This window comes from Macrobrachium nipponense, chromosome 31, assembly GCF_015104395.2.
Source record: "Macrobrachium nipponense isolate FS-2020 chromosome 31, ASM1510439v2, whole genome shotgun sequence".
In the NCBI taxonomy this organism is placed as follows: Eukaryota; Metazoa; Arthropoda; class Malacostraca; order Decapoda; family Palaemonidae; genus Macrobrachium; species Macrobrachium nipponense.
Window position 1 is genome coordinate 25,704,534 of NC_061093.1, and position 22,500 is coordinate 25,727,033.

Here is a 22,500-nt window from a genome sequence, read left to right on the forward strand (position 1 = left end):
ACACTGATTGTCTTACCCATATGCTTCGGCCACAAGGTTAAATGATTCTGTTACTCCCTCGGTTAATCTTGCATAATAATCATCAGTAACAGCCTGTTTAGCAGTGCCAGTTATGGCATCATGATGCTGCATGACACCCATTGCATTTTTGAGGCGCTCAAGGCGAGGATCCTGACCCATTTCAAGGAGACTAGATATCTGCTTTACAGCCTGAGCAGAACAAAAATAAACTTATGGATTACTTTGGGATTTATGCTCAAGATACAGTATCTGACTGAATGGAAGTTTTTCTTTTGGGAGAATGGGTAAGAATGTTATAAACAAAATATAACAGGTTATTTAAAGATAAAAATAAAATTTTACGGCACAACACAGTACTTCAGGCACAAAACCATTATAATATAATCAGAGCTCGTTCTGGTTTTCATACAAAATTGATCATAAACAAAATTAAAAGAAATATATGATTTATATGGAACCCTGGATTTTGCATTAATCTATTTCTTAGATATAAATTATATTGAGATGAAATGCATTCTATAGCAACCGACCAATGATAGAAGATCACTGTCAAGTTCTCACAGAAATTCACCTGCAAAAAAAAAATTAAGCGCCTCAGTGGCGTGGTTGGTATTGTGTTGGCCTGCCACCTCGGTGGTCGCGAGTTCAATTCTCGGCCATTCCATTCAGGAGTGAGAGATGTGTATTTCTGGTGATCAGAAGTTTACTCTCGACGTGGTTCGGAAGTCACATAAAGCTGTTGGTCCCGTTGCTGAATAACCACTGGCTCCATTCAATGTAAAAATACCATACAAACAAACAAACAAACAAACCTGCAAAAAATTGTTTGACTGCCTAACAAATCCCTTCAGAGTTGGCCTGGAGGTGAAGTAGCCAGTCCAATACGAATGGTTATTTGATGCATAGGGGAAGAAGTCATCTGTTTTGGTAGGCCATGTCATGTTGGCCTTGTTGAGTGCATCAAGGTAACACGATGGAGTAGAGTAAAACACGTTCACATTAGAGCCATTTTGCTGACGAGCATTGACATACCTGGAAGAAAATTTGCAAGATAGCAACTCTAGTAACTCACCCTTTTCATTGGACTGATAGTGATGTTGAATAACTGATTAAAAGAAGCAGCAAAATTTTAAGAATTGGATTTTAAAAGTCAATATTTTCACAATTCATTTTTCAAATTACTTTAATTAGGCGATAGACTTTATCACTTTTATCCAATAGAGAAGTCAGGAGAGATCTGAAATTTTCTATGAGCTAGTGACCAAAAGGCATCATGTACCTAAATATTAGCCTACTGTATACATATACCTATCACATGATAACTCATTTTCATCACATTAGTAAGAATGGACATAAATATCTTCCTTATACTTGACTATCGTTTCTGCAATGAGAGAGCTTACACACATGCATACCTATGTATAAACATACATCATATATTATTTCATCTTTTGACGCTTACTCTTTCCAGGCTATACGTGGCTATACCAAACAACTTCTCAATGTCGTTGTGTATTACTTACTTGATCAACTTGTCGAGGTTCTTGTACCAGGAATGTGCATAGGTGTAATGGAAATCCATTCCCATGGTCATAATAATATCTTGAGTTGCATAGCCATTAGCTTGGGACGCTGCAGCTCTCAGAAACTCGTCGACCTGGGAATTATTGGGACTTTCTCTACATTGCATTTATCGTTTTCTCAGAATCACTATACTATGAGGACTCCAATTTGAAGTGATTTATGAAAGTTTGGTCTCAGAACCTGGCACTGGGGCTGTTAGGTTATTCAGTGTGACCTAATTTTATTTTTTGGGGAAAGGTTCATCATTTCCCTGATATTCAAATTAAGTCAAGTAATTTTTTCCGGTATGGTAGAAGTACTCACATTTTTTTCCCAGTGTGCTATTTGTTGTCACCTTGTCCTTAAAACAGCTACCAAACAGGTGAAATTATATATGTAGTACTTACAATGTACCCTTAAAAGATGACCGCTCTCTGGTTAAAAAGAATGGTATATTACTTATCTTTATGTTGTGTCAATCAATTCTACATCCGAAAGCTGCCGATCATTTTTCTTGAGTCATCATAAGACACAGAGAACCCTGTTGCACATTTTGTGAAATTACTAATAAAAAAATTGTAATATTTCCTTAGATATAACTTGAAGAAATAGTAACCAGTCTTCTATTTGCTTAATATTATAGAGATGGGTATCAGCAATAACTAGAATGTATGAACATTCTTCCTCTAATAAGTATGAAATTAAGGAATATAAAGCCTTAGGTCATTATCCTTTTGTAAGATACATTAAGTAACTTTATCTGGGGTGTCATTGCTATAAAACGCAAATGTTTTGAGCTAATGCTAATTGAAATGAGGTCTATGTTGACTTGGGTCTATGGGGACAAAATAACTGTCAGGATATTTTAGCATATATATATATATATATATATATATATATATATATATATATATATATATATATATATATTATATATATATATATATATATATATATATATATATATTTATTTATATATATATTTAATATATATATATATATATATATATTAAAAGGTTTTTTTGCCATGAAGGAAAAAATGAAAAAGCGAGATAGCCGAGTACTTTCGGTCCTATTTCGGACCCTTTACTGAGGCACACTGATTTTTACAAAGAACACCATAGTCAAAGAAAGGCTTAATATACAAACTGACACTACCAGATTAGCCATAAGGGCGATTTCACTCTACAGAGAGGAGGTGTCGCCATAGGCTAGCCACACCTTGAAGGATACCCGCAGTAAACAAGTGGATTCTTTCCAGAAAACACAGTACATTTTGAAAACAACACGGGGGCATATACAATTTAATATCATGAATTTTTACACAAATTTTCCCAACAAAAAATTATTATTAATGAAAAGACGAAAGAAAATATAAATATATATATATATCGAGCAAGAGAGAGAGAAGAAATAATAACTATATACATGTGGGACTAATTTATTAGTTCATTATTTTGAGGTCCTTCATAAACATCTTACAAATATATGGGTCCAAATGGTACATTCCCAGACTAAGATTTAGGTTGTTTTTATTAGTGATTTGTATAATTGCCGAATTCCAGTAAATTTCTTGAAACATAATCATTAGATCTAGCAATTACCGAGGTATCACCCCAATTAATACAATGAGATTTTTCACTCAGATGGATAAACAGTGCATTTGAAGTCTGGGCTGTTCTAACTGAATACATATACTGCTTAATCCGAACACATAATTTTTACTAGACTGACCAACGTAAAAACGATGGGCAATCCTTACAAGGAATTTTGTAAATAATGATGTTATTTGTTACGGGACTATTCTTATTAGCATATCTTTAAATGGTATTGTTATAAAGAACACTACATTAACATTAAACGATTTAAATATTGATTTTATGGTTTTCAAATCCCACGAAAATAAGGTAAGCTAAGTAACATTTTTAGGCATTTCTTCTTCATTAATAGCAACATTATAAAAAAACTTTTTTAATGAGCTTTTTGATAACATAATCAATTAAATGAGGTGGGTAGCAAAAGATCGTTTCCTATCTTTTTTATGTATTCTATTTCTTGTCCAGATATTGTGGACTCGTGATACGCAAAGCGCGTAGGAAACATAGAAGAAAAAATTGAAAATTTTAATATTAAGATGGTGGCCAGAAAAAAAATAAAAATGTACATATGTTAAATTATTTGTGGGTTTTCTATAAATACTGAATTTGCATTGGAGAGATTCTCTATGTATGAATACATCTAGGAAAGGGATGACATTGTTATTTTCAATTTCAACAGTGAATTTTATGGATGGCACTAAATTATTCAATTCGATATTCACTCTCCCTCTTTCTCTTGCTCGATATATATATATATATTTATATTTTCTTTCGTCTTTTCATTAATAATAATTTTTGTTGGGAAAATTTGTGTAAAAATTCGTGATATTAAATTGTATATGCTCCCGTGTTGTTTTCAAAATGTACTGTTTTCCTGGAAAATCACCTGGTTTACTGCGGGTATCCTCAAGGTGTGGCTAGCCTATGGCGACTCCTCCTCTCTGTAGAGTGAAAATCGCCCTTATGGCTAATCTGGTAGTGTCAGTTTGTATATTAAGCCTTCTTTTGACTATGGTGTTCTTTGTAAAATCAGTGCGCCTCAGTAAAGGGTCCGAATAGGACCGAAAGTACTCGGCTATCTCGCTTTTTCATTTTTTCCTTCGTAGCAAAAAAAACCTTTATTTATACATAGCATCACATTTTATATACTTCGTGATCAAGTTATTCATCATGAGGGCCACATTTACTTTTGCTTTCCTGTTCCCACTGCTGAGCTGTTTCGTCACCTTTTTCTCCAAGTCTTTACAAGCAGCGCACTCTACCAGAATTCACCTGAAATTCCTGAAAAAATGCCTGGCGGAACAAGTGTTACCCAAATCATTGCTACCATACCGCATAAGAAGATACGATCAACATCCTTTTAATGAATTTTCATCACTCATATTAAAACGTCACATTGCTGCTGCGAAAATGGAGGAAAAGGAGAAATTTAAAGAACTGGAAAAAGCCCGACGTAACTTCAACTACTCGATTCCCGCTGATTGGAAACACGCATTAAGGCAAGAAATATATGGAAAACTTCACAGAACTACAGACACTTTGATTAGAAAACTGGACAGAAAATTAAACCACCTTATCAACGACAGTGATTGGACCAATAATCCTAGAAGTGATTGTGTGGTGAATTTATCGAGCAAACAAATAAGTGATAATGCAGTACGCGCATTAGGCTTTGGCGGTCTTTCTTCATTTGTAACAAACCCTCAGCTTTATCAATAGCGACATCTCTATATAAGTTTGAAAAATACTGTGACCTACCACAAAATCATTTAGACATTATCAAAGGCCTGACATATAGTGCTACGCATGCCTACCATGAAGATAACTTCCCCGCTCGCTAAAGAAAAGTTTAAAAGAATTGAAGAATGATAATAGCTTACACATTACCAAGGCTGATAAATCCAATAGCTTAGTGGTTCTTGACAAAACTGACTACATATCACGCATGCATACTTTACTAAAGGATGAAATAACTTACAAAAAAACTCGCAAAAAATCCGTTGGACCAAGTAATAAACTTTAATATCAATATCAAACAAATTCTTAAAGATAAAAAAGAACTTTTGTGTCAGTTAACTGTAAAGTGTCCCTCATTACCTTATTTATATGGCCTAGTCAAAACTCATAAGGAAAACAAACCTATGCGCCCAATTATTAGTACTGTAGGATCAATTGCTTATAAACTATCTAAATATCTTACTAAACTGTTTATCCCGTACTAGGAACTGTATCTAATTCACACATCCGGAATTCTCTTGATCTTGTGGAAAAATTAAATAACATTGTACTAAACCCTAGCGATATTTATGTCAGTTTTGATGTATGTTCTTTGTTTACAAAAGTCCCTATTGACTCTCTGCTAGAATATTTAAGTAATGAACTTGTACTGCATGAATTGCCTATGTCCGTTAGTCACATAATTTCCTTAATTAAGTTATGTATTTGTGATTGCAGATTTATTTTTAATGGAGAATATTACCAACAAATATTTGGTATGGCCATGGGTAACCCTTAATCACCTCTCCTTTCAAACTTATATATGGAATTTTTTGAGAGACAACACCTCCCGAATATCACACTTATCCCCTTAAAATGGTACCGATATGTCGATGATATCTTAGTAGTCTTACCTGGTGGTATCGATGTAAATGATTTACTGTCTAAATTGAATAATTTAGTGCCATCCATAAAATTCACTGTTGAAATTGAAAATAACAATGTCATCCCTTTCCTAGATGTATTAATACATAGAGAATCTTTCCAATGCAAATTCAGTATTTATAGAAACCCACAAATATTTAACATATGTACATTTTATTCTGGCCACCATCTTAATATTAAAATTTCAATTTTTTCTTCTATGTTCCAACGCGCTTTGCGTATCACGAGTCCACAATATCTGGACCAAAAAATAGAATACATAAAAAAGATAGGAAACGATATTTGCTACCCACCTCATTTAATTGATTTATGTTATTAAAAAGCTCATAAAAAGTTTCATAATGTTGCTATTAATGAAAAAGAAATGCCTAAAAAATGTACTTAGCTTACCTTATTTTCGTGGATTTGAAACCATAAAATCAATATTTAAATCGTTTAATGATTAATGTAGTGTTCTCTTATAACAATACCATTAAAGATATGCTAATTAAGAATAGTCCCGTAACAAATAACATCATTATTTACAAAATTCCTTGTAAGGATTGCCCATCGTTTTACGTTGGTCAGTTTAGTAAAAATTTATGTGTTCGGATTAAGCAGCATATGTATTCAGTTAGAACAGCCCAGACTTCAAATGCACTGTTTATCCATCTGAGTGAAAAATCTCATTGTATTAATTGGGGTGATACCTCGGTAATTGCTATATCGAATGATTATGTTTCAAGAAATTTACTGGAATCGGCAATTATACAAATCACTAATAAAAACAACATAAATCTTAGTCTGGGAATGTACCATTTGTGGACCCATATATTGTAAGATGTTTATGAAGGACCTCAAAATAAATGAACAACTAATAATTAGTCCCACATGTATATAGTTATTATTTCTCTCTCTCTCTCTCTCTCTCTTGCTCGATAGATATATATTTATATTTTCTTTCGTCTTTTCATTAATAATAATTTTTGTTGGGAAAATGTGTGTAAAAATTCATGATATTAAATTGTATATGCCCCCGTGTTGTTTTCGTTTTCAAATGTACTGTTTTCTGGAAGAATCACTTGTTTACTGCGGGTATCCTTCAAGGTGTGGCTAGCCTATGGCGACTCCTCCTCTCTGTAGAGTGGAAAATCGCCCTTATGGCTAATCTGGTAGTGTCAGTTTGTATACTAAAGCCTTCTTTTGACTATGGTGTTCTTTGTAAAATCAGTGTGCCTCAGTAAAGGGTCCGAATAGGACCGAAAGTACTCGGCTATCTCGCTTTTTCATTTTTTCCTTCGTGGCAAAAAAAAACCTCTTTTTATACATAGCATCACGTTTTATATACTTCGTGATCTAGTTATTCATATATATATATATATAGTATATATATTTATATATATTATATATTGTATGCATATATGCTGCGTTGACGAATGCGGATGTTACAGAACGAATGAGCCTTAAAATATGGCACTAGAATGCAAAAAGAAGTGAGTACATAGCCTTAAAATATAGCACTAGAATGCACAAAAAAAGATAGTACATACATAATGCAATGTACAGATACATATATGAAGTGGTTCATATTGCAGAAGTTCACTGAACAAGAGCACTCATTCCAGCTACGGCTGTTAGGGAATAAATATGCCCGTTTCTGGTGGCATTTAAAAGAAACGCCCAGCAATTTGTAGAGAAATAACATGAAATTTATTAACCTAATTAAGTTGTTTTTTCACTATCAGTCATTCAAGTTTTGTATTTTCTGATGCTAATTTCAAACTAAAATCTAAACCCTACAGAAGAATGAAATAAGCAAGAGTTAGTATATATAATTTTTTTTCTTAGTTAAGAGTAAACTATTTCATCTTTAAAAAGTACCTTACCTGTGCGAAAATCTTTTTTTGTAGATTGCAGTACCTTCACAAATCAGCCTATACACTTTACAGGAAGAGCCATACAATATGAAACACAAAATAAAGACTAGGAATGAGAAAACTTACCTAATAAGTTTATCAAGGTTTTTATACCACATTTCACTGCTTTGGTAGTTGAAATCCTCACCCATTGTCATAATGATATGATTTGCTGCATATCCTTCAGCCTGTGTCTGGGCTGCTTTTATAAACTGCTCCACCTGACAGGACAAATTATCACTAGGATCCACACATACAAAAGTAAGGCAGAAAAAAAGAATTTACAAAGGTTACCTACGAAAATGGGTGCGCAGGAATCAGAGGTAAGTCCATCGACAGATGGAAGGCTTTATGTAATTCGCACAAAAGCTTTATTAGTAAATATAAGGATCGTCATTAATTAACATACCTCCCAGCAGAAGTTTTAAAAATCATTGTAGAGGAAAGAGAGTGAACTTTTTTTTCTGAGCTTTTGGTATTTATTCATTACCTTAAGATATAATGGAAGGAAAAAAACAGGAATAGAAACAAACACTTAATATTTGAGATAAAAGGCAATAATAAATTAAGGCTAACTAAATGCATGGCCCACAATTTGGATAACTAGAAACCATTTACATACTCTTCATCACTGAATTTCTATTTTGTCAGTTTGTAAATAGCAGTACGTATTTAAGTTTAAAGAACTACATGCAATTCTGGTGTAATTATTTACAGCATTATTAAAAAGTCGATCCTCTTACCAATAATAATTTGTTAATATTCTCAAGCTACTTGATCGGTTTACTCAAAAATTGTCCCTAATTTCATTCAATTGACATATATTTTATTATAGTGTGGCGGGATCACAAGCTTAAAAAAACAAGCGGGCAAATCCCCCCCACATAAACCTAATCGCTCCAGCTGCCCAACTCACCTTCAGTCACACTTTCTTCTTTACACAACAAAATACACGCAGGACAATTGACCTATACCTACAATAAAACAAAACAAAAACAAAAACAACACAAAACACACGTACTTACCAACACTCCAGATACTCCGGGCTTTGCTGTGCTGTCTGCCGTCGAGGTCGCAGAGATACCAACCACAAATCAGACCACAACCCAGAACCACAATCCACAACCAAAACAACACAACAACAAAAAATGAACACAATAACAAAAAAGGAACAACAACACCCAAAGACCACAACCCCACAACAAACAAGGAACACAAACACAACCTAACAACACAGCAAACAACCAAGGAACAACCACAACCTCACACATAACAAAAACTCAACAACACAACAAAAGACCAATGCACAAACAATTACCAACACAAAAAAACAAAAGTAACACACACCCACCTACAACACCAACAACAACCCTCAACAACTCACATATAATCCAACAGGAACTCACATACAACCCAACAAAAACCTCACAGCGCAACAACTCCTAAGCAACCAATATCTAATAACAAAAAACCAACAAAACAAAACACAAAACTCAACCAATTTCAAAGGCCTTTAACTGACTCCTCCAACACTACTAACTATCACCAGCTCTCACCAAAGACTCACTGAAAAAACACTAAAAACAATGAACTCTAACAATCAACAGCACCAGCAGACAGCCCAGAACCCACCAACAACAAATTCAGTCATTATCTATCCATACAGCAGCAATTACACCCTCTCTCTCTCTCTCTCTCTCTCACAGACGTTGTCAAATGGAACTCCATAACTCCTCCATATTTCCTCCCCTGTTACATTTGACAACGTCTCCTTTCCCTCACAATACCCACACTTAATAGCCTTCCACAACACCCATGAATGCTCAGATGCAGGTCCCCTGGATCTTGTTTGAGGGCCCTCATACACACTCGCAGTTACACCGCCATCAACTTCTCCCAGATCACTTCCAGTCAGACTATCATTACTATCTCCCTCACTACCATCCCCCCAAATCCCATTCACTATCTCATCTACCCCTTCTAACTCTTGTCCGAACATCTCTCGTAAGTCTGCCACCAAATCACTTACCTCATTTACACTCCTGCCAAACTCCCGAGGAGACTCATTCATACTGCCAACTACATACACCCTTACCACCTGATTCCCTTCCTGATGAAACATCACTAAACCCTGACAATTCAAACCCACACACGCTATATGTATTATTCCTCCCCTCAAAGTCATCTGTATTACACGCCTTATCCACCATTTTTACCCTAACACTAACCCCTCTATCATGCAGTTCACGATTCTCCCTTTCCTTCCCTTTCCTTACCTTCTTCCTCTTTCTTCCATACTTAACCAACACCAACTGCCGATCTTCCAGACCCATTTGCACTCTGATGCTCGGCTCACATTTAATCACCCTCAACCACTCACTCATCGTATTCTCCCGAACATACTGTCGCATATTAGAGGACCCACCCAACTGAATCCCCTTACCACTTAGTTTCCCGAATTCCCAACCTGACTCATCCTCTTTCGCCTACACACACTTACTACATGACCCTTCATTTCACATTCAACACATTTCGCACGCTGTTCTCTACACATCCAAGCATAATGCCCGTTCTTCCTGCAGTTGCCGCAAACTATGTTCATATGGGTACCCCGACATCCACTAGCGATGTGCCCTGCCTGTCCACACCTATAACATTTAATATCCCTATCTTTCTTACACTCACTCACCAAATGCCCTCTTTGCCCACACCCGAAGCACGCTCCTCACCCCCATCGACGTTCATTCTTCCTGTGTCCTGGCTTACCACATCTATAACACTACTGCTGCTCTCGCTCACAACTAACTGACCCTACTCTTCCAACACTCGCACTCCTATCTTTTTTTGGGCTAACTACACTCACGTTACTTGCCCTAATGCTCCTATCTACCACTCACTCTGCCATTCGCCTCGGCCCTTCCAAAACTGCTTCCCTATAGCTTTTAAATTCTGGTATAACCTCAGCTACTTCAGCCCTAACACTAACACTTCTACTCTCTTTCATACACCTATCTAACTCGTAATCCTCTACTATTTCTAGAATGTCATTCCATGTTAACCTTTCATTCGTCCATCGCATTTTCTCCTTACGTTTCAGATTTATAAACTCATACACACTCTTTGGTACAGTCGCCAACAACTTTCGCACTAACTCCTTACACTCATTTATCCCTTCATCCCCAAACTTTTTCCTGGCTAATGTTTCTAACCTGCAGACATACATTGACAGCAACTCATCAACATTCATTCTTGCCTCTTCAAAATCTTGCTTTCTCCTATATCTAACGCTACTCTTTATCCTCTTTGCCTGTTCTACAATCCTAGCTTTTACACTCTCATACGGCACATTTCCTACACTCATCATTACCCCATACATACTCAACAAAAATCCCGTCAAAAAAGCTACCTAACTCTCTTGCCCAGACTCTCTTGTTATCCCCATACTTTGCCTCACAATACCTCTCATATTCTTTAAAAAAAGTCCCCTATGTCCCTACTACCATATTCCTCGTATTGTGCACATCGGGGTACCTCTCTCATATACACAGCCTTACGTACTTCCCACTCACTCTCACTTCCGCTATTTCCATTCTGACCCCTCTTTCCCTCTTCCGAATACAGCGAATCCACTTCCATATTCACGTCCATACCCCTGACTACGCTCTTCTTACCCTTCTTTCTACCTACCTGTTTCCACTCACCGCTATCCAAATCACTCTCAGCCCTTTCCCCAATGTATTCTGACCTAGTCTCATGCTGTCTATCACCCTTACTAACCTTCTTTCCCTTAGTCTTCTTCTTTTCCTCAGCCACTTTCTTATTCTTGTCCTCAGGTTTATCCTTATCCTGTGTCTTCCCCTTCTTTCCCTTACCTATCGCAACCGAATCACCTTCATCACTCGTACTCTCATCCACTCGCTCTTTCACTTTCTTTACCACTCCTGGCCCGTCATAAGAACAAGTAGGCCTACCTCCTACAGCTCCCTCTCCAACAAATCCCTTCATCATTTCCTGCATCATCTCTTGCACTGCATTCATCATTACCCCCAATTTTTCATCCAATTTCTCAACCATTCTCTCTTCCGCTCCCTTTACCTCTTCTTTCACTTCCACTTTCGCACTCCTTAGCATTCCTCTCGTTTCCTCTAACTCCCTCTTCTGCTCCTCACACTCTACCCTCAACCTCTCATTCTCCACTTCCAACCTTCCCTTAGTTTCCCTCGCCAACCTCAGCTCCTCCTTAGCCTCTCTATCTCCTTCAACCCTTCCATCCTCACTTTCTCCACCAATCAAGCAACTCACTACCCCAGTTGCCCTGCAGCTGCCGCACCAACAGTCCCTGTTTGGGCGCCAAAAAATAATGTGGCGGGATCACAAGCTTAAAAGAACAAGCGGGCAAATCCCCCCCACATAAACCTAATTGCTCCAGCTGCCCAACTCACCTTCAGTCACACTTTCTTCTTTACGCAACAAAATACACGCAGGACAATTGACCTATACCTACAAAAAAAAAAAAAAAAAAAAAAAACACAAAACACATGCACTTACCAACACTCCAGATAATCAGGGCATTGATGTGCTGTCTGCCGTCGAGGTCGCAGAGATACCAACCACAACCCAGAACCACAATCCACAACCAAAACAACAACAACAAAAAAGAACACAACATCAAAACAGGAACACAACCACAACCCAGCAAACAACCAAGGACACAACCACAACCTCACACATAACAAAAACTCAACACAACAAAAGACCAATGCACAAACAATTACCAACACAAAAAAACAACAACACAAAAAAGCAACCCACACCCACTAACAACACAACAACAACCCCTCAACAACTCACATATAATCCAACAGGAACTCACATACAACCCAACAAAAACCTCACAGCACAACTACTCCTAAGCAACCAATATCAAATAACAAAACAACAACAAAACAAAACACAAAACTCAACCAATTTCCAGGCCTTTAACTGACTCCTCCAACACTACTAACTATCACCAGCTCTCACCAAAGACTCGCTGAAAAAAAACACTAAAAACACAGAACTAACAATCAACAGCACCAGCAGACAGCCCAGAACCCACCAACAACCAATTCAGTCATTAACTAGCAGCAATTACTCACACAACACACACTCTCTCTCTCTCTCTCTCTCTCTCTCTCAGACATTGTCAAATGGAACTCCATAACTCCTCCATAATAGCTGATGGATTGTGCAATACTTTATGTGAAAACGCTAGGGTAACCTTTACTGCATAAATATTCCTCTACATACTTGAAACAATTTTTTAATTCCTCTTAAGATTTCAGTTTAATTTCCACGTTCCTTCACATTTGAATTTCATCTACGATTTTCGTTTTCGTCGCTCCATCTCGCAGAACATCTATAACAAAACTGGAGATGTCATTTACGAAAACTTTTTACTTGATCTTATTGGTTTCTATGACAGCTTCGTGGATTCATTTAATGGTGTAAGATAACACCAGGAACTGTACCCATCTTAATTTTTTTTCATGTCTTTTTTTTATCCATTATCTTTCAGATTTCTTTCTCGCAATTCCAAAGACTCAAGTAAATCTGAGCAAAGAGGGCACATTTCATTGTCCACAACTACGTATTACCAAATACAATAAGAAAATCAAATAAAGATAAAACTATTGTGAAAACCTGAAAATTACCCTCTGCTATTCATGAAGCAAAAGCAGATCATATGGCATTCCATGATACCTTGGAGCACACTGCCTTTTATTTTGTAGAACTGTTCTTATCAGTTTCCAGGATATACCTTGATATTTTAAAAATAAGCTGTTGATATTTCACCAATGACACAAGGACAACTCAGAAGTCATTGGAACTCCGACAAAGGAATGCATTTCTTTCTCCATGAATTTTACGAAAAGGTGGAGATTCAACAAGCATCTTTAGATGTTAGCAATTATTAATTGTAAGTTTCGTCGTATCTTCATCTCACTAAGTTTCTGAGAAGATAAATTTACTTCTGATACTGACATCAGTTCATGGGTATTCCATTCAATAAATGTTCGGTTAGATCTTTTATCTGAGAACGAGTCATGGGGAAATAAACTTCAGAACAGAAGCCACTTCAAAAAAGCCTGTTTTCAAGCACGACTGTCATCAGAAGTCTAAGAAAGCGACGAGAAACTGCCACACTGCTTACCCTGTTGTCTACGTTATACTCGCGAAGTCTAGGATCGTCCATTATGGGATCATCGTTGCAGAGAATATCAAAGCAGAAACCACTAGGAGGTCCGTATCCATTAGGAAGAACTCCAGTGAACAGCCAAGCATCTTTACCTGCCTCAGAAAAAAGGAACAATGTAGATGCATAAAGCCATTATATATTCCTGGAAAAACAATCTCTAGCGCAAGTAGTACCTTGCGTAGAACATTAGTCAAAGAACAAATTCGAAAAAACTATATACTGAATGCCATCACTGACTGTTAAACTAGATAACGGAACATTAGTTCTCAAGCAGGAATTGAACTCATGTCCTTCGAGTTGCAAGGGCGCAGCCTTCCTAACACGAGTATTGAAGACCTTTTTTCTCCCATTTGGAACTAAGTGAGGTCGAGAAAGTTATGCCCTTGCAACTCTGAAAAAGACGATTCAAATCCTACCATGGCCGCCAGCACATAGGGGCAAGAGGGGCACTTCCCCCTCCCCCCCGCCACCTGAAATCCTGCAGAAAATTTATATTTATATCACATTTATTACATTTAACTACATCACTTTACTTTCCTTCCATTTTACAATATATTCTTTCAGTTTAAGTAAATTAAAGTTATCATTATGTATTGTATAATATTTGTATAAAGTAAATAACTGACGTTGTTCTTTATAGAAATCTTTGAATTCAGCCGAACAGTATATGGAACTATTGAAAATAATGAAGGTAACGTTGTATTTTTTCTTTTTCACATATTGCCTCACTTAAATTATTGGCATCGCAGTTCCACTGCATAAGATATATATATATATATATATATATATATATATATATATATATATATATATATATATATATATATATATATTTATATATATATATAATTTGCCCCCTCTTGGAAAATATTCTGCGGCCGCCCATGAATCCTACTCAAGAGGCGAGGTTTAATTCTTTTACTGTCAATATCAGTATTAACAAATATCACGTGAAAAGTGACTATAATGTCAAACTAGATGATGAAAACGTTACTGCTTTGACATGGTAGGTTGAGTATATCCTCTAGACCTTGAAGTAACCATAGCAAATGTTAACACAAAGCGTATGACTTACCATGAAACCTTATGTAGCCAACCTAGATTGTGCTATAGCGCATTATCTTTTCGGCTTACTTAAGCACGATGGTATAGGTCTAAATATACATAACATTATTTTGTCGGTGAGTAATCATAAACTGTAGTTGTATATATAATCAGGTCATAATGTTTTACCTCAAAAATTTCTTCTTACAAGTTCCTTTAGATTTTTCGGTTTGATGAACAACTCAACAAGCAGTAACTTAGAACTGAAACCTGATAAAACATGTGAAAGGTTAACCTAAACAGACCAATTCAAACTAGTGTGGTTAACGGAAATCTAGAAATGAAACAAAAATAGTCTTCCTAAAATGAAACCTAATAAAACCTGTGAATAGCCATTCTTAAAGAGACCTGATAAAACTGAGAATAGTCATTAACAACTCAGACTACAAAAATTGTGAATGGTTATCCTGTATTGAAACCAAACAACAGTGAGAAGGTCAGCGTCACTGAAGTCTACATGTGTATGTTCAAATTATTATTAACGACACGTAAGGTGATCGCTAGCATAAAGTCTGGTTGGTAAGATTTCACGGTATACTGAGTGTTAAGTTGCGCTACGGTTACGTGAAATTTGCATAAAGGATGCCGGGCTTACCCGTCAGTGGAAGGCAAACAATCAGAGTTCACGTTAAAAATAATAATAATTACTCTTACGGATGCATATCGAGCCGGCCGTTCAACTAAAAACAAGGTGGTTAATTGGTATGGTATTTCAAAAATGACCAGACACCTCTGGCGGAGATGTTTGGTTCCTCCGACGTGTGTTTAATCTCCGCATCTGCTAAATTTATAACACAGAGATAAAACCATTTCTCCCATTACAGACATCAAATATCACCTTTTCCGTTACGCAGAATTCTAAGTCAATTACATAGGGTCACGATTGATAAGTTTTTTTTTTATGCAATAACAAGAATACGAAAAACAAACATGCAAATCTATGCTCAATGCTAAATGTTTTGATGACCATTTAAGGATGACGTTGCATACAAATTTAATTACGAAAAGTATACCAATATAGGTCTTGGAGTAATTAACTTCATTAGCGCAATACTATTTACTACCCCTTTACTATTCAAGTGTTCCGTGTAACATGTAAAAGAACGCGAGTCTTATTAGGCTGCAGTGGTTATCTGACATTTTTGTTTCTTTTCGCCCTCGTAAAGTTTGACCAAGACTGTTTTTGTGTCTGTCGAAATGGCCATCCCTCTTAATCCTACAATCGTCGACCTTTTACGAGGTAGGTCTATTATTTCGTCCAGTGTTAACTCTACCCTTTCGTTTTCGCTTTTTTCTTTTCATTCAGATCTGAAGTAGACTGAGGTACTGGAATAGCTACCATCAGCCTCCGTATAAAGCACCTTTCCATACACCCAAAAGGACGTTGCTTAGTTTTAAATTTAAAGGAAGAAAGTGCCTCTGAAACTGGGCAGTGCAAATATTACAACTCCTCATTAGAACGGCAACATCAAACACGAACATATTAGGTCGTATGAAGGGACACAAAGGTTCTGTTGCCAGATGATGATCATTAATCAAGCAAATTTTGTAGAGGATACCGAACCAGGAGCATTTTGAGAACAAAAATGCTGAACTATATTGAACACGTAGAAAATGCACAGAAGTTTCTTTGGCGAAATAAAGTTTTCTGTACAGCGTATAATGATATATGAGCCGCGGCCCATGAAACTTTCAGCCAAGGCCCGGTGGTGGCCTGTCCTATAGTGTTGCCAGACGAACGATCATGGCTAACTTTAACCTTGTTTGATGATTGGAGAGTGGATAATCAAATACCAATTTGCAGCCCTCTAGCATCAGCAGTTTTCTAAGGGCGGACGGACAGACTAAGCCATCTCAACAGCTTTCTTTTACAGACAACGTTTTCTAAACTCCAAAGATTTTCGAAAGCAACCACACGTGCCAACGATATTCAGGATGCCCATAAACATAATGAAAGGACCTGGTTTCATTATTGACTTTTCTATCCTATAATACTCTGTATTTAATTTTGCAATTTGAAAAAAAAAAAAGTCTTATAAGGCCATATATCGACCAAATGAATACGTGTGCAATTCATTGTTTAGAGGGCCTCACGTATCGAAAAAGCGTCTCAGTGGCGTGGTTGATATAGTGTTGGCGTCCCACCTCGGTGGTCGCGGGTTCGATTCTCGGCCATTCCATTGAGGAATGAGAGATGTGTATTTCTGGTGATAGAAGTTCACTCTCGACGTTGTTCGGAAGTCACGTAAAGCCGATGGTCCCGTTGCTGAATAACCGCTGGTTCCATGCAACGTAAAAGCACCATACAAACAAACGTATCGAAAACAAACCAAACATGTTCATTTACAATTCAATCATGAGAAAAAAAACTAACTAACCTGTCATTAAATATCCATTAGCTGTACTTACAGGATATGGCAGAATTCAGTGAAAAAGTAACACAATATATGACCACCAAAACCTCGCTAGCACACTCTCTGTTCAGTCAATCCAGAACAACTGGATTCTGAAAGTGACAGATGCTGTAACCATAGTTGACAACTAAGACAACGGTCATCTGAAATATTTCCTGTTCAATCACTACAATTTCGGCATTGCCGAAATGAAAACCGTTCCCAACCAACATGAACACTTATACAAATTACTAATAACGCTTGATCCTTAAAGCAAATTGGAAAGTCTCGTCAAAAGAGACGTCATCTAATTAAATAACTGAACTATTCTCCCTTCAGTAAAACACTTTCCGCTGTGAATACGCGCTCTCCAATTATGCGTTATAGTTTTTCACCTTGAGACAAACGTCTTCTGCATTAGCATTGGTTTGTGTTTAGAAAACGCAGAACAAAATATTTGGAAAGATTGTCAACATTTGTTTTCGTCAGACCGCAAAACTTACCGAGATTAGCACTTGCCTCCCAAACCATTTCCAGCTCTTTGTTGGCCCACCGGTTGCTTTTATCGTCGTGGTCCAGGCGACCGAAAAATAAGCCATCAAATCCCATCTGGGCGAACAAGCTTGCCTGAAACCAGAAGGAAAACCATCGTTGTTGTTGTTTAAGATTAAGCCCCTGTAATCGGGCGGGTGGGCGGGGGGGGGGGGGGGGGGGGGGGGGGGGGGGGGGGGGGGGGTGGGGTGGGGGGGGGGGGGGGGGGGGGTTTACTGTTAGTATTAACGCTTCAGGTTTCTTCTCAGCTAAACTAAGGTACATTGAATTTATCAGGAAATGGGCTTGCTAGAGTCCTACACAGCTAGATCGACCTAGACCTATTTATGTTGGTAACCACAAGTCAAAGTTAGATGGTCGATCTAGGTCTACGACACCTCGCTTATTAGTCGATGTTGATATCAAAGTTCAGATACTCTTTATGAACAAATAAATGCCATCTATAAAAAAACAAAAGTAACAACAGGGAAAGGAAGTGACACTGTAACGCTAAAGAAGGGAGGTCAATAGAGCTTGCTAAGGAGTTTACAAAAGACCAACTCTCGAAATCATTGCATCCTTTTCTATAATCGTTTCTCTCCCTTTTCTTCCTTTTGAAAACGGACACGTTTATTTCTCTTAACAATTATAAAGTATTGTGTGGGAAATTCTCTTATCTTGTTGACAGGCGGTCGTGCTAAATATTACTTTATCTTCTTTTATCATACTTTCAACTTAGATTGTATTTCACCAGACTTCTCAGGTTAAAGATAACAGAAATATGGACCTATTCTTCTAAATAAATAAAAACCAAAACACACACCAATCAGAAAATACATTTAGCCACGCATAAACATGCAGCATGCATAAGTATTCAATTTACAAACAAAAATTTTGACACTCATACCAAGAGAATGATTCAACCAAAATTTGGTCATTGAGGGTTGAAAATGACTTCTAGACGAATAGACTCACTAACCGATTTCACATGTAAAGATTAAAAAAAAAAGTAGGACAAAATATATTCAAAGGTGCACCTGACCGTTCCCAAGATAGGCAACAGCCGTGAACCTTTGTGGACGAAAGCCAGAACTTGCAGAGTATATTTATAGCAAAGTGATAGAAGCTGTCTCACCGATTGTTAGAGTGAATAGGATTTTTAACGATTTTTAAGATTAAGTTTAAATATTTGGATTATTTTTACAAGACGTTGTTTGCTATTCATAAGTAACGAATGAACAAGGTTCACAACAATTATCTGTTATTTCGCCCAAGGTAGTGCATATTAATGTAAAATTCTCTATTTGACATCCAGCACAACCATCACCTCTTTATCTGTAGTACCAGTGCAATACGGCCGAGTCCACGTGAAAGATGACCCGCTCTTCCGAAACGTGAGAATACGAGAGTGAATAGAGCCAATTGAAGTAGTTAGGTGGACCAAAATCAAGTTACTTGCGTGAAGAAACGAGATCGCGCTTAATTCTATGACTGGATAGAAGTAGATTTTGCTACAGGTCGATCTTGGTTTCCATTTGCTTCTTTGAAAACAAAAATAAACAAATAAAAAATTGCGCAGAAGAAATAGTTTTCTGTATATCGGTGTTGGCCTGACTATATCGTTGCCAGACAAACAATTAACCTTAAATAAAATAAAAACTACTTAGGGTAGAGGGATGCAATGTGGTATGTTTGATGATTGGATGATTATACCGATTTGCAGCCCCTAGCCGCAGAAGCTTTTAAGATCTGTGGGCGGACAGACAGAATAGTTTTCTTTCCAGAAAAAAAAAAAAGCGTTCAAGGACAACGTCATGAAGGGGAGGAATTCAATACACGACTAAAACATGAATCACAATGTCGGTTTATTTTCATTTTTACAAAAGTTTTTACGAACAATTCAACAAAGGAAATACTTACGTTTATGGAAGATATTCCGCAAAAATAACTACTATAAGCTCGCTAGAGTACGGCTAGGAAAAGACTACAGCTGTGCCAGATCTACGTATTTATCGTTTTAAATCTCCCCCCCGAAGTTAATCCTTTGTTTGTGGCTTTACCTGACATCTGTCATTTACTCCACTTCGTTTTCTAAGACAGCGTTGAGCATACTTTGGTTGTTCTAACTTATGTTTCTTTCTTGGCTGCGGTTTTTGGAAATGACTATCATATACTTATATTATTACCATAATGTGTTTAATGCATGAACAATAAATCTTTGTGGAAGGTTCGGAGGGAACGGCTCTTCAAGTCTTATTCTATACACCTTGATTAAATCATTGTCCATATTACGTTTTAGCAGATTTATGTCAACACATTTTTTTTTTTTTTTTTTTTTTTTTTGTTTTTTTTTTTTTTTTTGAGCGCCCCGTTCTTAGTTACAAGGGCTTTTTGTTGTTTCTCTAAAATGAAGTATTTCAATACGTTGGCCTGAGAGTCAAGATGGCTGTGGGGAGAGGTTTCCGTTTTGACTATTGCATTGACACTAGCTGCTTGAGGCTTGAAAGCCATATCTCTTTGTTTTTAAGAATATAAATTAGATTTGTACTGAAAATATGCGAAGTCAAATACGTTTTCGAATCCCCGTAAATGCATAAATATATTTGAGAAAAAAAAATACATATATTCACTTGGGCAGGCTATAACACGTCATAACTTTAAAATCATAACAATTGGACGTCTGGCAACACACGAATTCGTTAATTGCCCCGACCATAGCAGCGTAGAGTGCTTGAAAGAATCGTAACACAAAAACTCAAGGACAGATGTTCAGAAGAGAAATAAGAAAATACCCAAACCAATAAGAAGACCTTTTCCAGTAATTCATTTCTCACCTGCTCACGGGAGTGTCCGAATGGGTCAATCTGCCAAGCGACTGTGGGTCTCGCTCCGCTCCCAAATGTCTCGTTTATTTTCCTGAAAGTAATATCAGGCTCTTAAGCTGTCCCAGAAAGCGTCCATCGTATACTTTTCTTCATAATATGGATGTTACGTAGTGAATGATACCGTATTAGAAACGTATTAGGTGCCCTGGAATGTTATGTTAAGTCTTTTTGCTTATGGGAAAACATCACCTGACGAATGTTCTGAATGTCATTGATAAATCACGTATTTCTTCTTAAAAAGGCATAACAGTTACAGACTATATATATCCGTCCCCTTTCTATGACTAAGACCTACCTGCCAACAATTACCTCGCAACGTTTATCATAATTTCACTACAGGTTAAGGAGCTAGGGTACTTTGAAAAAAAGTGCAAAGAAGCTTCTAGTTATACACCTTCCTAACCGTATTCAATTTCTGCTTGACATATCAAGACTTATCACCCGGAAAAAGACTTGTGCAATCTTCACCCTCTGAGAATTCTATTCTGAAATAGGGAAAATTTAATGTCAAGAAAGCTAAAAAAGATCAGCCAAGAAATGCAATTTCTCTGGACGAGAAGAACGTATAATAATTCCACCTTTCGTTACTTACGAAAGTCCGAGAGTCATTTGGTCGATAATTGCATTGTAATGCCCCGCCCCCTCGTCGTTCATGCACCAGCCTCCGTTGATGAATTCCAGACGACCCTCATCTACCAGCATCTGCAGATGATACAACTCTACTGTGTTGATACGTAAAGGTATTAACAGTGTTTACCTCATCTACTGACGTAAAATAAGGACTGTTCTTGCCTAAAATTCATTCGTAGTAAATATGAATTGTCCTTGACCGGTGCAAAACTATTTCTGACTTTATACGATACATAAAATGTCCTAATACATACATACGTACTACAGATATATATATATATATATATATTGTATAATATAATATATATATATATATATATATATATATAAAGTAGAATTTACTTAGTAGAGACAATTAGCACTTAATGTGTGTATATATATATATATATATATATATATATATATATATATAATTATACATATATATACATACATATAAACATTAAGAGCTAATTGTCTCTACTAGGTAAATTCTACTTTTTTTATATCAGTGAATGACGAGCACCACTTTTCCTGTCAAAAAAATTCATTATCCATACCGGTGAAAATTATGCGCCTCTCTTTTTCCTGTCACAAAACAAATTTACCAACTCACCTTGACTTTTTCTTGCAGTTCGGGAGTCTGTTCGTCCCACCAGCGGAAAAAGAAAGCGGATTCCACATAAATAAACTTTCTGGTCGGGTCTTCGAGAAGCGCGCTGACAACAGAGTCCAAAATGTACTGCACTCCGGCTCTCTGGATAGAGCTCTTAGCTGTATGGGGAGAGACAAAGAATTTCTTCTTGGTTCTGTTTTAACCCAGGTCCGTCTTGTGTAAATGACATTTAGAGCCATCTAAATTTCAAGGTCCGTCTAGGTAAGTTAAATTAAAAAATTTTAATTTCAAGGTCCTTCTGGTTGAGTTAAATTTAATCAATTTAAATTTCAAGGTCCTCCTTGGTAAGTTAAATAGGTTAAATTTTAACAAATCAAATTTCAAGG

General features: G+C 36.8%; 1 protein-coding gene across 2 annotated transcripts in view; it reads right to left on the reverse strand.

Annotated features, from left to right (window-relative positions):
* LOC135206701 (lysosomal alpha-mannosidase-like) overlaps positions 1-22,500 on the reverse strand; it is a 73,484-nt gene that overhangs the window by 37,824 nt on the left and 13,160 nt on the right. The window contains exons 3-10 of one of the 2 annotated variants that reach the window (XM_064238122.1): positions 22,115-22,272; positions 21,482-21,591; positions 20,839-20,920; positions 17,977-18,100; positions 13,932-14,068; positions 1,545-1,678; positions 834-1,053; positions 17-210 (exon numbers count right to left, since the gene is read on the reverse strand). In XM_064238122.1, coding sequence (XP_064094192.1) covers positions 17-210; positions 834-1,053; positions 1,545-1,678; positions 13,932-14,068; positions 17,977-18,100; positions 20,839-20,920; positions 21,482-21,591; positions 22,115-22,272 — 1,159 coding nt within the window. Of the gene's footprint in view, positions 1-16; positions 211-833; positions 1,054-1,544; positions 1,679-7,825; positions 7,960-13,931; positions 14,069-17,976; positions 18,101-20,838; positions 20,921-21,481; positions 21,592-22,114; positions 22,273-22,500 lie in introns of both variants that reach the window. The other variant, XM_064238123.1, reaches the window with a different exon arrangement.